General features: G+C 44.1%; 1 protein-coding gene across 3 annotated transcripts in view; it reads right to left on the bottom strand.

Annotated features, from left to right (window-relative positions):
• The window catches only part of SLC9A6 (solute carrier family 9 member A6), a 63,044-nt gene extending 51,370 nt beyond the window's left edge, over positions 1–11,674 (bottom strand). The window contains exons 1-3 of one of the 3 annotated variants that reach the window (XM_030807025.1): positions 11,621–11,674; positions 11,274–11,495; positions 2,362–2,561 (exon numbers count right to left, since the gene is read on the bottom strand). In XM_030807025.1, the coding sequence (XP_030662885.1) occupies positions 2,362–2,561; positions 11,274–11,442 (369 nt within the window). In that variant the 5' untranslated portion in view covers positions 11,443–11,495; positions 11,621–11,674. Of the gene's footprint in view, positions 1–2,361; positions 2,562–11,273 lie in introns of all 3 variants that reach the window. The other 2 variants (XM_030807026.1, XM_003272553.4) reach the window with 2 other exon arrangements.
• Positions 11,675–15,012: the final 3,338 nt, after the last annotated feature.

The raw sequence follows: 15,012 nt of genomic DNA, 5'->3' as shown, positions 1-15,012 counted from the left end.
AAAAGAAACCTGGCTGGGTGCAGTGGCCCAAGCCTGCAATCCCAGCACTTTGGGAGGCCGAGGCAGGTGGATCACTTGAGGTCAGAAGTTCGAGACCTGCCTGACCAACATGGTAAAACCCCATCTCTATTAAAAATACAAAATTAGCCTGGTATGGTGGTGTATGCCTGTAATCCCTGCTACTTGGGAGGCTGACACAGGAGAATTACTTGAACCTGGGAGGTGGAGGAGCCGAGATTGTGCCACTGCATTCCAGCTTGGGCAACAAGAGCAAAACTCCGTCCCAAAAATAAATGAATGAGGCCGGGCGTGGTGGCTCACGCCTGTAATCCCAGCACTTTGGGAGGCCAAGGCGGGTGGATCACGAGGTCAGGAGATCGAGACCATCCTGGCTAACATGGTGAAACCCCATCTCTATTAAAAATACAAAAAATTAGCCGGGCGTGGTGGCAGGTGCCTGTAGTCCCAGCTACTCGGGAGGGTGAGGCAGGAGAATGGCGTGAACCCAGGAGGCGGAGCTTGCAATGAGCCGAGATCGCACCACTGCACTCCAGCCTGGGTAGCAGATCGAGACTCCGTCTCAAACAAACAAACAAAACACACAAAAAAACAACAAAACAACAACAACAACAACAACAAAACATAAATGAATGAATGAAACCCCAAACTGGTAATATAAAACTTAAGAGTACAGTATTATTGTTGGCAAAAAGAAACAGATTTCTTACATAGATAACATTTCTAAAGGTGTATAACATTGTAGCAAAAAGTTTCTGTACGGCTCAGATTTCTACTTCCGATAGCCCACTCATTTTAAGACCTAGTCACCATAAAAATGTAAATACCCCCTTCTGTTCATAAGGCTGCAGTAGAATGTGACATGAACACAAAGTAGCTGCACACAAACCCATGCTAAAACTTCGTTTACTAGAACTTTTAAGGAATTGGAATTTTCCACAGGTGGAAAGAACTCTTGTTGCAAGGTAAACCTCAAGTTCACATGAAATTTTAAAAGCATTAAAGATGGTCAGAAACACAACCAAGTAGCTATAAAAATCAAGTCCTGCCTGTACTCCTAGCACTTTGGGAGGCTGAGGTAGGTGGTTCGCCTGAGCCCAGGAGTTTGAGACGAGCCTAGACAACATGGTGAAACCCCAACTCTACTAAAAATACAAAAATTAGCCGGGTATGGTGGCACATGCCTGTAGTCTGAGCTACTAAGGAGGCTGAGGTTGGAGAGTCACCTGAGCCTGGGAGGCGGGGGTTGCAGAGAGCTGAGATCGTGCCACTACACTCCAGCCTGGGTGACAGAGTAAAACCCTGTGTCAAAAAAAAAAAAAAAAAAAAAAAGTCAAGTCCTGCCAATGTAGCAGACAGAAGTGAAGGCAAACAGCAAAGGTAGGAGAAAACAAAGAGACATGAGCAAAGTGGCACTGAGAAACGTCATGATAAACCTATGAGGGAGACAGGAGAAAGCAGCTCCAGGGATTTCTGGGAGCCAGTATAATTGCAACTCAAACTCTAACATAAAGCTTTATGCACAGCATGGTACAATAACTCAGACTCACGCTTAGGGTCCCTGAAGTTGTGTCAGATTGTGAATCAAAGAAAGATTAAATTGTGATCAGTATAGAATACAAGCAAGGCAAGAAAGAATTGAAAGAAATATTAATAGAATATTTTAGGTATTATCAAATAAAGCCAATGTGCTGAAGTACTATAAAACTGTAAGGACCGGCTGGGCACAGTGGCTCACGCCTGTAATCCCAGCACTTTGGGAGGCCGAGGCGGGGGAATCACTTGAGGTCAGGAGTTGGAGACCAGCCTGGCCAACATGGTAGAACCCCGTCTCTACTAAAAAATACAAAAAGCCGGGCGTGGTGGTAGACGCCTGTAATCCCAGCTACACGGGAGGCTGAGGCAGGAGAACTGCTTGAACCCAGGAGACAGAGGCTGCAGTGAGCCAAGATCATGCCACTGCACTCTAGACTGGGCGACAGAGTGAGACTCCATCTCAGAAAACATAAAATAAATAAAGAAAAAGAAAACTATAAGGACCATCTGCAAATGGAAAGAAATGCTTATAAATTCTGCTTAACTTAATCCCAGTCTCCATTTATCACAAGCTGTAAACAATCCAGAGAGAAACAAAAAGTTACACTACTTAGCCTCAATCAGAAAATGAGTTGTACAGACATATCCATTTCCTTACATTATTACATTTGTTAACTGAGGTTTTACTCCATTGAAAAAGACTCATTATTTTAAATATCATTAAAAATCCATTACTTATTTTCTCCTGAATCATTTTGCTGCTAGTTAGACACAAAAAAGATTCAAAGATTTCCTTTAAGAACTTACCTTTCTAAGCATTTCATTATCTTGAACATTATTGAGTTCATGTGAACTAATCTCTCCTTTCAGCGTATACTCATAAAATTTTCCACTAACATTTACCAGTAAGGTAGTTGGACTTGACTGCACTTCACAGCTCAGGGTCACATTATTTACATCACTCGGAACATGAATGCCATACCGAAGCACAAGGCCCACCAAAAGACCTGGAAAAAAGAACAACATAAGCTCTTCTTGCCGACAGAGACCACTTCTTTTGTACCCCACGCATAACTATGGATGAAAGAAAATCTCTTATGGTAGTTCCCTGTAGCTCAGAACTGATTTTTAGATGAAATGCAGTTATGTTTTAAAGTATTACTAAATTCATACAACAAACAGCCCAATCTTCATATAATCCAGTGAAACAGGAGAGAAAAACATTCCCTAGGACAACAGCACAGATCGCTGCATTTCTAGATCAATATTTAAATAAGTAATGAGGAAGGTAACAAAAAGAGAAAATATCTTCAAATCATCTGAAGACAGAATATGCTCCAATGTGTCCCAACTCGACAGTGCAATCATGTTAGAAATGTGTTTTCCGGCCAGGCGCGGTGGCTCATGCCTGTAATCTTAGCACTTTGGGAGGCCGAGATGGGTGGATTGCCTGAGAGCTCAGGAGTTCGAGACCAGCCTGGGAAACATGGTGAAACCCCAACGCTACTAAAATACAAAAAATCAGCTGGGAGTGGTGGCGGGCGCCTGTAATCCCAGCAACTCAGGAGGCTGAGGTGTGAGAATTGCTTTAACCCAGGAGGCAGAGGTTGCAGTGAGCCGAGATGATGCCACTTCACTCCAGCCTGGGCAACAAAGCGAAACTCTGTCTCAAAAAAAAGAAAGAAAGAAAGAAAGAAATTTGTTTTTCACCTCCATTCATCAATTTATAAGACTTAAACAATGCACTTCACAAGTTTATTCCCAAAGCACCTGACTGGCCAAATAATGCACATTTAACAAATTGAAAAGTCAATAATATTTGTAGGTTGACTGAGTTCTTCTACTTCTAAAAGGTCAGATTTTAATTTTAAAATATCTGCTTCAAAATCAAAACATAGAATAGAAGTCCTGAATCTGGCACTATGACATCAAACAGATTGCTGGATCATCCTAATGACATTCAAATATGCACAATGTTCTAGGTACTGTAAAACTAATTTTTTTTTTCTGAGATGGAATCTTGCTGTGTTGTCCAGGCTGGAGTGCAGTGGCATGATCTCGGCTCACTGCAACCTCCACCTCCCGGGTTCAATCAATTATCCTGCCTCAGCCTCCCGAGTAGCTGGGATTATAGGCGCACACCACCACGCCTGGCTAATTTTTGTATTTTTAGTAGAGATGGGGTTTCACCATGTTGGCCAGGCTGGTCTCGAACTCCTGACCTTGTAATCCATCCACCTCAGCCTCCCAAACTGCTGGGATTACAGACGTGAGCCACCATGCCCAGCCCTATAAAACTATATTGATCGACTATAATTGTTCAGTAATGGCTTTACTGATATCTAATTCAAACACCAAAAGTTCATCCTTTTAAAAACTGTACAATTCAGTGGTCTTTAGTATATTTACAAAGTTGAATATCAATCACCACTATCTAATTCTAGAACATTTTCATCCCTCCAAAAAGAACCACACACCTACTAGCAGTCACTCTCCATTCCCCCATGCCCGAATCCACAGCCACTGGCAACCACTCATCTACTTTCTTTCTTTATGGACCTGCCTTTTCTAGACATTTCATATAAATGAACTCCTACAATATATGGCCTTTTGTGTCTGACTTCTTTCACTTAGCATGATATTTTCAAGGTTTATCTATGTTGTAGCATGGATCAGAATCTCATTTACTTTTACGACCAAATGATATTTCATTGTATGGACATACCTCAACTACAAATAAAACCCAAACTTCTGGAACTTTCCTTAACTCCATGCATAGTATACCACTACTAGCTGCATTGTACCTTCCTAATGCCTTTCATTCTGACTAGCCAGCCATTCTTTCAATATGTGAATGAGTGTACTATGCTAGGTAGGCCTCCAGGGTTCAGAGATGAAAACAAGGTCCCTCCTTCAAGGAAAACTCGGTCCAGTTAGTGAAAACAGACTGAATAAACAATCATAATGCAATATATATATATGTATACAAGGTATTATAAAAACAGAAAAGAGGCAACTACCCAAGCCTGGGGGAGTAAGACATTAGGGAAGTCTTTCCAGAGATGTCACCTGGGCAGGTAACAAACTAGAAGAAATGGGTATATTCCAAATAGAGGAATAGTAGTACATATCCAGTCAAGGATGGAGAGAACACAGTCCATCCAGTGAATCAAGTAGTTCAGTACGGCTGGCTTATAAAGTGACAAGAGTTGAGGTTTGAAAGATTGGCAGGAGTTGAATCATAAAAGATCTTATCTGTTGGGGAAGGGAGTTTGAAGTTTATCCCAAAAGTAAAATGAAGTCACAGAAGGCAGAGGCTTAATACCAGATTTCCACTTTAGAAAGACTGGTCCAGACTAGAGAGGGTCCAAAAGGCTAGATACAGGGCTACTGTAGGCATTCAGGCAATAAGAGTTTAGGTCCTAACCTAAGAGAGTACTGACAGGAGGGGAGAAGGATTTTTAGAAGGTATTATATTTTAGTAAGATTTAGTGACTGAGGAAGGGAGATGAAAGACTAAGAGGAACGTTAATTGACTTGGTAACCAAGTGGGTAAGTTGGCCTGAGCACTGAGGGGGATAACAAGGCCATTCAATGAGGTAAGGAACATACAAAGATGAACAGATTTACAGGGGAAAAGGCTACGTTCAGTTTTGGACACATTGAGTTGGATGTACTTGTGACACACGCATAGTTGCATATGTGGTATCTGGAGCTAAAGCCAGGGGTCTCAACTGGAGATATACACTGTGCAGTCATAAGATGGTTGAAGTCAGATGTAGATGAGATCGCCAGCAGAGCAAATAAAATGGGAAGAAGACTATGATATAGATCTGGGGTTTGATCTATTAATAGCCAACATTAAGGGGCTGCTAGAGGAGAAGGAGCTGATGAAGGAGTCTAAGAAGAAAAACCCACAGGAGTAGAAAAAAAAGGAACCAGTGGTGGCAAAGTCAGGAAGAAAGGGAAAAAATTCATTTTTGAGGAGAAGGAAGTGATAAAAACTATCAAATGCTATAGTAAAGTCAAGTAAGGCAGGCATTAGAAGTATCCACTGGGTTTGGAAACAAGGAGGCCATAGGTGATCTCGATAAGAGCAGTTTCAGTGGAGTAGCAGGGGTGGAAACCAGACCCAAGTGAGAAGTGATGAAGCAGAAACGAGGAGGTATAAGAGCAGTCGTTGCCAGCTGGGTGCAGTGGCTCACACCTGTAATCCTAGCAATTTGGGAGGCCGAGGCGGGTGGATCACTTGAGGTCAAGAGTTTGAGACCAGCCTGGCCAACATAGTGAAACCTCATCTCTACTAAAAATACAAAAATTAGCCGGGCATGGTGGCGGGTGCCTGTAATCCCAGCTACTTGGGAGGCTGAGGCAGGAGAATTGCTTGAACCCAGGAGGTGGAGGTTGCAGTGAGTCGAGATCGTGCCACTGCACTCCAGCCTGGACTAACGGAGCAAAAACTCCGTCAAACAAAAAAAAAAGGCAGCAGTTGCCCAGGAAGCAGGGAGAGAGCAGAGAGGAAGGATCCTTCTGGTCAATTTATAGTCACATATATTTTTTGGAGTAGTAATGATTCATTTGTGAACAGTAGTATAATGACACCAACTTTAAAAACGTTTAAACAAAGGTTCAAATTTAAAATAAACGAAAGACCCCTTTTAAAAATATCTCACCTCCAAAAACAAAATTAGAAACTGACTGTTAGATAGCAACTGTGCTTGACAGACATAACCTAGAAGAGAAAAGCCTGTAGATCCAGTCGTTCTGCCTGTATGAGACAGAAACAGCTCTTTTCTCTACTATTCCACAAGAGCTAATTAAGAGGCTCAGTAAAAGCTGTCCTCTTATATTTACATGCAAAAATCACAGAAAAGCTACTACAAATGCTAATAATGGCAGCATAAATTCCTTCCATGTCCCCAAGCCCAACCATGGTTGTTGTTTTTTTTTTTTTTTTTAGACGGAGTCCTACTCTGTTCTCTGTTGCCGAGGCTGGAGTGCAGTGGCGTGATCTCGGCTCACTGCAACCTCCGCCTCCCGAGTGCCCCCTGGTTCTACTGTTTGCCCAACCCTATGCTGAAGCATCACTGGGTACCCTGAGGAGAGCTCAGCACTTGGGCAAATTTGAAACACATACCTTGGTCGATAAAACAACAGCATGGAGAATAATTATTTAGACTGAAAACAAAATCAAGATCCCTTTATTATGGCACGAGGCATCTGAAAAATTGGGATTCACTTGAAAAAAATTCACAGATCAAGTTAACAAGGGTTCTGTAAAAGGCCAAATCCTAGTCAGAGAGTCAAAGCAATTCTCAGTGAAAGGATACAGAAACAGTGCTTTGTTAAGAGACTAAAGCAGAAACTTCTAGCCTCCTACATAGAGGGAGGCACAGAAAATATTTATATTATGAAATTTTAAATGACCACTAACAGGCAACAAAGAACACAACCACGGCTGGGTGCTGTGGCTCATGCCTGTAATCCCAGCACTTTGGGAGGCCGAGGCGGGTGGATCACGAGGTCAGGAGATCAAGACCATCCTGGCTAACACGGTGAAACCCCGTCTCTACTAAAATTACAAAAAATTTAGCCGGGCGTGGGGGCGGGCGTGGTGGTGGGCGCCTGTAATCCCAGCTACTTGGGAGGCTGAGGCAGGAGAATGGCATGAACCCGGGAGGCGGAGCTTGCAGTGAGCCGAGATAAAGCCACTGCACTCCAGCCCGGGAGACAGAGCGGGAGTCCGTCTCAAAACAAAAACAAAAACAAAAAAACACAACCACAAAGAGATATCTTTCACAAAACAGAGAGATCCTACCCCTCCTACACATTCCTGACTCTCCTGTGCTGAAAACTCTCCCAGTGATGAAAGAAATCAGCATCACCCAAGGCCCTACTATTGTGTGATTCTCCCAGTTGGCAGTGACTGGTTTCCTCATGGATTTCAGCCCATTCTTCCAGCTGATCACACCTGAAGCCTCTGATAGTCAAAAATATAGGAAGAACATCACTAGGGCATTAAGTGTGACCAAAACTGATACAATTTCTAAAGATTAGTTTTGTGAAAGATATGATGAGAAATAAGGTATGAACCATAGTCATTAGATGATAAGTGCTTTGAGGGCAGATACTGTGGCTCAAACACGTATTTCTCATCATATCCCATACATCATAGACATCTAATCAATATTTATTGATGAATCACATTGGTTAAACCTCAGACTCCGGATGCCTTAAGCTTAGGGCAATACAAATATTTCTGCCATATTTTGCTTTTTACACCATCCGTAAGCACAGTGTAGTGAGTGATCACTTTTTAGACTTAATTTAACTACCTCGAAAACTTTTACTAACAGTGACTCACTTTTAAGCTTCTTAAGAAAGCTAACCCAATGAGCAAAACATGTGGGTGCTTTCCAATTGTGTTTGTAACTGGAGCAATTGATCTATATTACAATCTAGAAACTGATCACTTTGGCAATTTAAACTGTTTTTACTCTTGCTTCTCAGATAAAGGAAAAGCTTATTTTTAATAGTATTTTCCAGGATTTACGTAGCTAACCCAATATCACAGGAATAAGATCACCAGTGGGCTGAATCTTAGAGGTCTAGGCATCCCATTTTGACCCCAGAGTCATGCTGAAAAATAAAGGTTTTAAAATAATATATTAATAATAATAAGGTAGCTATAAGAAAAATGACAGACAGTAAATAGGACTAGAAAACTTCCATTTCTGGCCAGGTGAGGTGGCTCACACTTATAATCCCAGCACTTTGGGAGGCCGAGGTGAGAGGATAGCTTGAGCACAAGAGCTTGAGACCAGCCTGGGCAACATGAGAAGACCCCCCCACACTCGCGTCACCACAAAAATAAAAATAAAAAATTAGCCAGGTGTGGTGGTGCACACCTGTAGTCACAGTTACTCAGAAGGGTGAGGTGGGAGGATCGCTTAAGCCCAGGAGGTTGAGGCTGCAGTGAGCTATGACCCCCCGCCGCCACCGCACTCCAGCCTAGGCGACAGAGCAACACTCTATCAAAAATAAAAAAAGGAAAAGAAAACTTCAATTTTCATGGTATTGAAAATACTTTGACCCTCCACAAAAAAAGAAAGAAACAAACAAACAAACAAACTTTGACCCAATCCCATCTATTCTCGAACTGGACTTGCGAGTTAAGTTAGGAGGCTGTTTGGTCCACAGCACCCATTGCCCACAATGAGAAAATAGGACAGGCTAAAGAACGCCAAGTCAACTCCAGATCTGACTCCCAGACTAACACTCTTGCACTTTACATTCCACAAGAGATACCCTTGTTTTTCCCTCAAAAAATACTAACACCAAGGTGCTCTATCACTTTTTATTAACTTAGAAACCTCACAAAATGCAATTGGTAATCCTTCTTTTCTACTTCAGTCCTAGAGTTAGATGAGGTTAATGATATCAGCTACCATAGAGAAAATATTTCCAGGGCAATTCAAAGCCCCTATTTGATTCTTTCAAAAAGACTGTATTTGTCCCTTGACTTATGAGACTGACCAATTAAAAGAGTTGTTCTGGGCCTAATCTGAGAAAATGCAGTTGTAACAGCAATAATAATAATAATAGCACAGCTATCATTTCTTGGGCATTTACTTAAGGGTCAGTTACTAGTCTAAAAACATTTCTTCCTCACAGTAATCCTACTATCATCATCCCCAACATAGAGATGATGGTAAAAGAGAGTAAGGGACTTGTCTAAGATCACACATACCTATGGGCAGAGTGGAACGGGAATCTAGGTCTGATTCTAAAGCAGGGGTTGGCAAACTACAGCCCTTGGTCTGTTTTTGTATGGCCCAAGAGCTAAGAATAGTTTTTATGTTGTAAAACTTTGTAAAAAGAAAAAAAATCAAAGAAAAAAATGCAACAGAGACAGAGATCTACGTATCCACAAGGTCAACAATCATTACTACCTGGCCCTTTACAGAAAAAAAAAAAAAATTGCTGACCTCTGGTCTAAAGCCTTGTACCTTTAATTACCACATCATACTATCTCTCTCTATAAAAGAAGTATCTCTGATCAGTTCATTACTTTAACTCTATAATACTCATTTGGCATTTAACCAAATTTAAGATGCCATTATTTTCTTTATATGACCTGCCTATAAGTTCCTTGAAGGCAAAGATCTTATACCTCTTTGTATTTTCTGAGCATAATACATAGAAGGTTTATCAATAAATGTTTGTTGAGGATAGTAAATAAATCACACACTGTTATGCAGAAAATTATATAGAAATATATAGCTTATCTGGCCAATTTGGCTTAAGGTGCACTGCAAATGAAATGCAAAACATATGAAATATAAAAACCATCTAATATGTCTAAAAACGAGGAATCTTAGCAGAGATATTTTACACGCAGGCTCAGAACTGTATTCTCTTACAAATGAAAAATAAGCCTGAGTTCATGCATTTTCCTGAGGCACACAACTACCTTTCCTTGCTACCCTTGAGAGATGCACATTCCAGAAGTCTGGATTTACTAGGGGGCGCGGGTTTGCATGGAGCAATGTCTTTTGTGCCAAAGCTTCATCTACCTATCTGCAAGTCTGAGAGACAAACCTCGACAAGCTCACGGTTTAACTGTTCCAAATGAAGATAATCTTCACACATGTACTGCACAGAAAGAACTGTTTGTCCGCCCTCATCTCTTCAGCAATACCCGCACAGTCAGATTAATACAGTCAGCAATATGTATCTTCTTTTCTCCTCTTGAGGCCCCAGCACAGCTCAAAATGCCTCTGAGCCCACACTTTGATTTACCCTTATCACCTTGTCACCACAAAAAATAATAATAATAATAATAAACCTCAGAAAGCAGACTGAGACACAAGAACCGAAGCCATTTATTCTGCAATCGGTCAATAACCTCATGCCAACAGCAAGTCACCCATACTGCATATGCGTGGTGTTTGTAATTACTGTTTGTCTGAACTGTCCAGATCATCGTATAGTACACTACACTTCTGGAAGGACCTTAACTCTTCCTCGTCCTCACTTTTGTATGCCTGAATTGGAAGGGTCAACCATATGTATCCATATCAGATATTAGAGGCATAGTACAATAAATGGGACGTCATTAAAAATGCCCTAAGCCTTCTGTAGCCTATTTCACGTTCGGGTTTTTTTTTCCGGACTCCACAAGAATAAGATTTTCCTTTGCAACCTCGAAAGGACAGGGCGTAGCAGGAGATAGGTGTTGAGTAAAGGTCGACTCTGGCTCCAAAAGAACGCCAGATTCTGGGCAGTAGAGATACTACTGCAGTTTCAATGAACCTTAAACAAACTGACACCCCAGAGAAATGGATCGCAATGGTGTCTCCCCTCCCCCAGCCCCCAGCCCAATTCCAGACACCGCGCCCACTCGTTTTCCCATCCTCAGCCCCGGGTCCCGAGCTTGGTGGGCAGGGAAAGAGTTGGGGGGGTGGGGGTGCGGAGGAAAAAGGGGGTGGGGTCGGAAACGAAAAAGGTGTGGAGAGGCAGATAAAATGGGGCGCGAGGCAGAAGAGGAAAGGGGGTGAGGCAGAGAAACGCAAGGTAGGGGGAAGGCGAGGCAAAAAATGGAAGGAATTAGAAGGGGAGCCGAACGTAGGCCGAGCAGGGCCAGCAGAGGAGGCGAAGCAGCCGGCGGGCAGCGAAAAGGGCAGCGCCAAGGGGCTGACAAGGGTTGAGGCACTTGCCATAAATCATAGCCAGGCCGGTTTCGTGCAGGAAGCGGGCCCGGCGGTGCTTGAAGAGCCAGATCGTGAGGATAGTGAGGGTGAGCAGCAGGATGAAGATGAGGAGGTTGGCGCTGTCCTGCCGGTGGCTCTCCTCGGCTTGCTTCTCGGACACGATCTCCTCGTCCATGGCTCTAGCCTCTCCGCCGCCGTCCGAAGCCCCTGCCCAGTCAAAGACGCCCACTGCGAGGAGCAACCAAAGGGGCCGCATGAGCCTGCGGGCTCGGGGACTGCTGCCGACGCCACGGCGGAGGGGTGCCCGCCGCCAGCCGCGCCGAGCCATGTCTCCCCCCGCCTCCCGCCCCTACCTCACCGGCGGCCGCCCGCGGTCGGACCACTCCCCGAGGGCTCACGGGAAAGGGGCGGGGCCCTGGGGGTAGGCGTCGGAGCGCGCGCCGCCGCCGCCGCTCTTAAAGGGGCCGCGACATCCCAAGCTCGCTCTGCCCGGTTCCTTTGCCCCTCTGTCCCAGGTCACACGCACCGACAGGCGCTGCCGGGAATGAAAGGCCGTCTAAACTAGCCCACTGCCTTCGGCTAAAGAAACATCGGCTCAGTGTAATCAAGCAGAAGCAGACTGCGCTTTCTACTTTGATCCTATTCTCAGAGCTCTCAGGGGAATCGATCTTTCATAACCCATCTCAATATCGTCCCCCAGTGTCTCTTAACAGGATAAGTTGTCCCCTTGGGAGGAGCCTCAATCTCCATCTCTGTAATTTAAATTTAAATCGGATTCTCCTTGTATTGTCCTCATCGGAAAAAAAAAAACAAACACCACACACACACAGCACTGTAGCAGTTCATAAAACAATCGACTCAAAGGTATGGATTATGTGTGTGTCTGTGTAGTCGGTTTTCTTTACATGTAAACATCTGATATAAGTCATCTCTCACGTTAGGAATCTATACACAGAAACTCATCAACCTTACAGCAAAGATTGGATCGGTTTGTGCTTAGATTTCCCAATGCTCGTAAACACTTCCCTCCCAAAGAAAAAACCTTGGGTGGTGTGGCGGATTTCTCCTTCTCCTCTTGCTCCTTTTTACTGCTGTTTTAAAGCAAATGTCCTCAGCTCCGAAGTCACCCTTGACCCCTATCTCTCATCTCTCCTCTTTAGTATTCCTCAGGACACTATTTTTTTTTTCTGTTCTCAGCCCGTCCAACCTCTCTCACCAGAATTTTCACAGTTCTCACCTCCATACTGGAGCTTTGTCTTTTGAGAACAGTGACTTCCTATTTTTTCCATATTTCTCCGATCTCTCCTTAGTTTGTGTGGGCTCTTTGTTTTCTCAAGACTTTGATTTCAACATGAATGATCTACAAGTTTCAAGCCCTGGCCTGCTGCCCTAACTTCAGGCCTCTACCTGTTGGATTCTGAGCATACCCTGTTGAGGCTCCTACCACCCTCAAAACTAAACATATTTTGAAATGAGCTCATTTGAAATGAGTTCCCCCTACAAGTACAAATTCCTTCTCAAATTCTTCATACCATCAGTGGTACCACTATCAGTTCAATTCCTATCATTCTGCCTGGAACTCATGATTCTCAAATGGTTCTTTCCATCTCATGGCCATATAACCTCCTTGCTAAAACAAGTAATACTCAGGCAACTCCAAGCTGCCCCTGTGTGTATTCACCCTCACTAACCAGCTCTCTAAGCTCTCAGGATGATGAGCTAAACAAAAAAAGCACTCAAACGATGTCCAATTCCACTTTCTGTCCCCGTCAAGTCAGGAACTGTCCCAAATCAGAGCCAGTGACTGTGTGCCCATTCTCTGTTATTAGTACTTGGGTCTATGTCTTCCCAAGAAACCTCATGGCTGCCTGTTCCCCTATACCCTGACTCCACTCGAACCACACTGTCCTGTTCACACAGGGCTGGGCTTTGTGGAAGCAAGAAACCTAGGTGAGGATCCTTCCCAGTCTCCCCATCATCCTCTCCCCAGAAGACCTAGTAAATGAGCTTACCTGCTTCTTCATGCCTAACTGCTCATTCCAAGGCTGTTTTGTCACAGCACAAACCCACTTTTCACTGAGTGTTTGGAACTTGAAAAAAAAAAAAAAAACCGAAGCCACAGATTGCTTCCCTGACCAGAGTCAGCAAACGTCTTCAAGCACAAGACTCCACCTCTGTTTATGTGGCCCTAGCAACTTAGTATGCCCCTCAGCAATCTCTTTGTACTCGAGTTCTAGGAGGAATCTTGAAATGGTAATAACTTCTACCAGGCAGCCAATCCCCCTGAGGCTTCTGCTCCCCCGAGAATGTACTTCTCTCTCCAACCAGCACTGCTCCATACTTCTGACGCCTACACCCGGGTTTCTCCTCTTGCTACTTCCCTCCCTTTCCATCTTTGTCAGTGTGCTCCCTGGAACGTTCTTCCTTGTAAACATACTACTCAACCCTCTCAGTCACTGCATGGATGGCCCCTCCATTTCCTCTCATTACCAGAACCCACGTCTCTCCCAGGATATCACATGCTCTGACGCTGTTGCAAGTGGAGGTTATTCATGTTCATTTGGTCACAGCCCCACTGTCCTACACACATATACACACGTATACACAACTCACACCCTGCATCAGGTTGCCTGAAGGAGTTGGCACTGTGCTCACTTCCCATTGTTTCACATTGTTTCAAACTCATTACCCCTCCACCCTCCATTGAAACTCTAACACCTTCTCCTCCCCCATGGTCCTCACTTATTGACTTCCTGGTCACTCCTACACATTTGCTGAGTACTAGGGCATCTGGTTCACAGGCTTCCTCTCTCCTCCCACCCCACTCCCCAGGCCTGACATCATCCTGAGTGACTTCACTGCTCATATAGACAACTCACCGGGAATCCAGCCTTGCTTCTTTTGTCACTGAGAAAGTCAAGGAATTCTGGGAAAATCCTACCCTGCTATCTACTTAAATATCCCATCAGTGCCCATCCTTTCTTTCTCCCCCCAGCCACAGTGGAAGAAGTGTTTCCTTCTCCCTTAAGAAGCTAATTGGCCAGGCATGGTGGCTTACGCCTATAATCTCAGCACTTTGGGAGGCCAAGGTGGGCGAATCACTTGAGCCCAGGAGTTCGAGACCAGCCTGGGCAACATAGCGAAACCCTGTCTCTACAAAAATCACAGAAATTAGCCGGGCATGGTGGCGCGTGCCTGTAGCGCCAGCTACTGAGGAGGCTGAGGAAGGAAGAGAGCTTGAGCCCAGGAGATGGAGGTTGCAGTGAGCTGAGATTGGGCCAGACTAGGTGACAGAGTGAGACTTTGTCTCAAAAAAAAAAAAAAAAAAAGTGAATTGACCAAACTGTACTCTGCATGTCATCACTTCCTTTCCTCTTCTTCCAGGATCTACTCCAACAATCACCGCACCCCCCCAACCCTGGCCCTCCACCTCCACCATCTTCAGTGGCTCCTTCTCTATCATCTCTTTCTGCTCTCCATGAACATCTTCAGGTCTCCTCTGAGAAACACCTTTTCATCCACACCCCTCCAGCTACTGCACTATCTCTCCTTTCCTTTTCAGAGATAAGCTTCTCAAAGGAATTGTCTGCATTCTCTGCACTCCCATCCAGGGAGTGCAGGGATAGTCCAGGGATTATCAAAAATCAGACTACAGTCTGAGGGCCAAATCCAGCCTGCTATCTGTTTTTGTATGTCTTGAAACTAAGAATGTTTTTCACATGTTTTAAGGGCTGAGAAAAAAAGA

The sequence above is a fragment of the Nomascus leucogenys genome, chromosome X (genome assembly GCF_006542625.1).
Source record: "Nomascus leucogenys isolate Asia chromosome X, Asia_NLE_v1, whole genome shotgun sequence".
Taxonomy (NCBI): domain Eukaryota; kingdom Metazoa; phylum Chordata; class Mammalia; order Primates; family Hylobatidae; genus Nomascus; species Nomascus leucogenys.
This window is presented reverse-complemented; position numbering and strand designations above follow the sequence as displayed.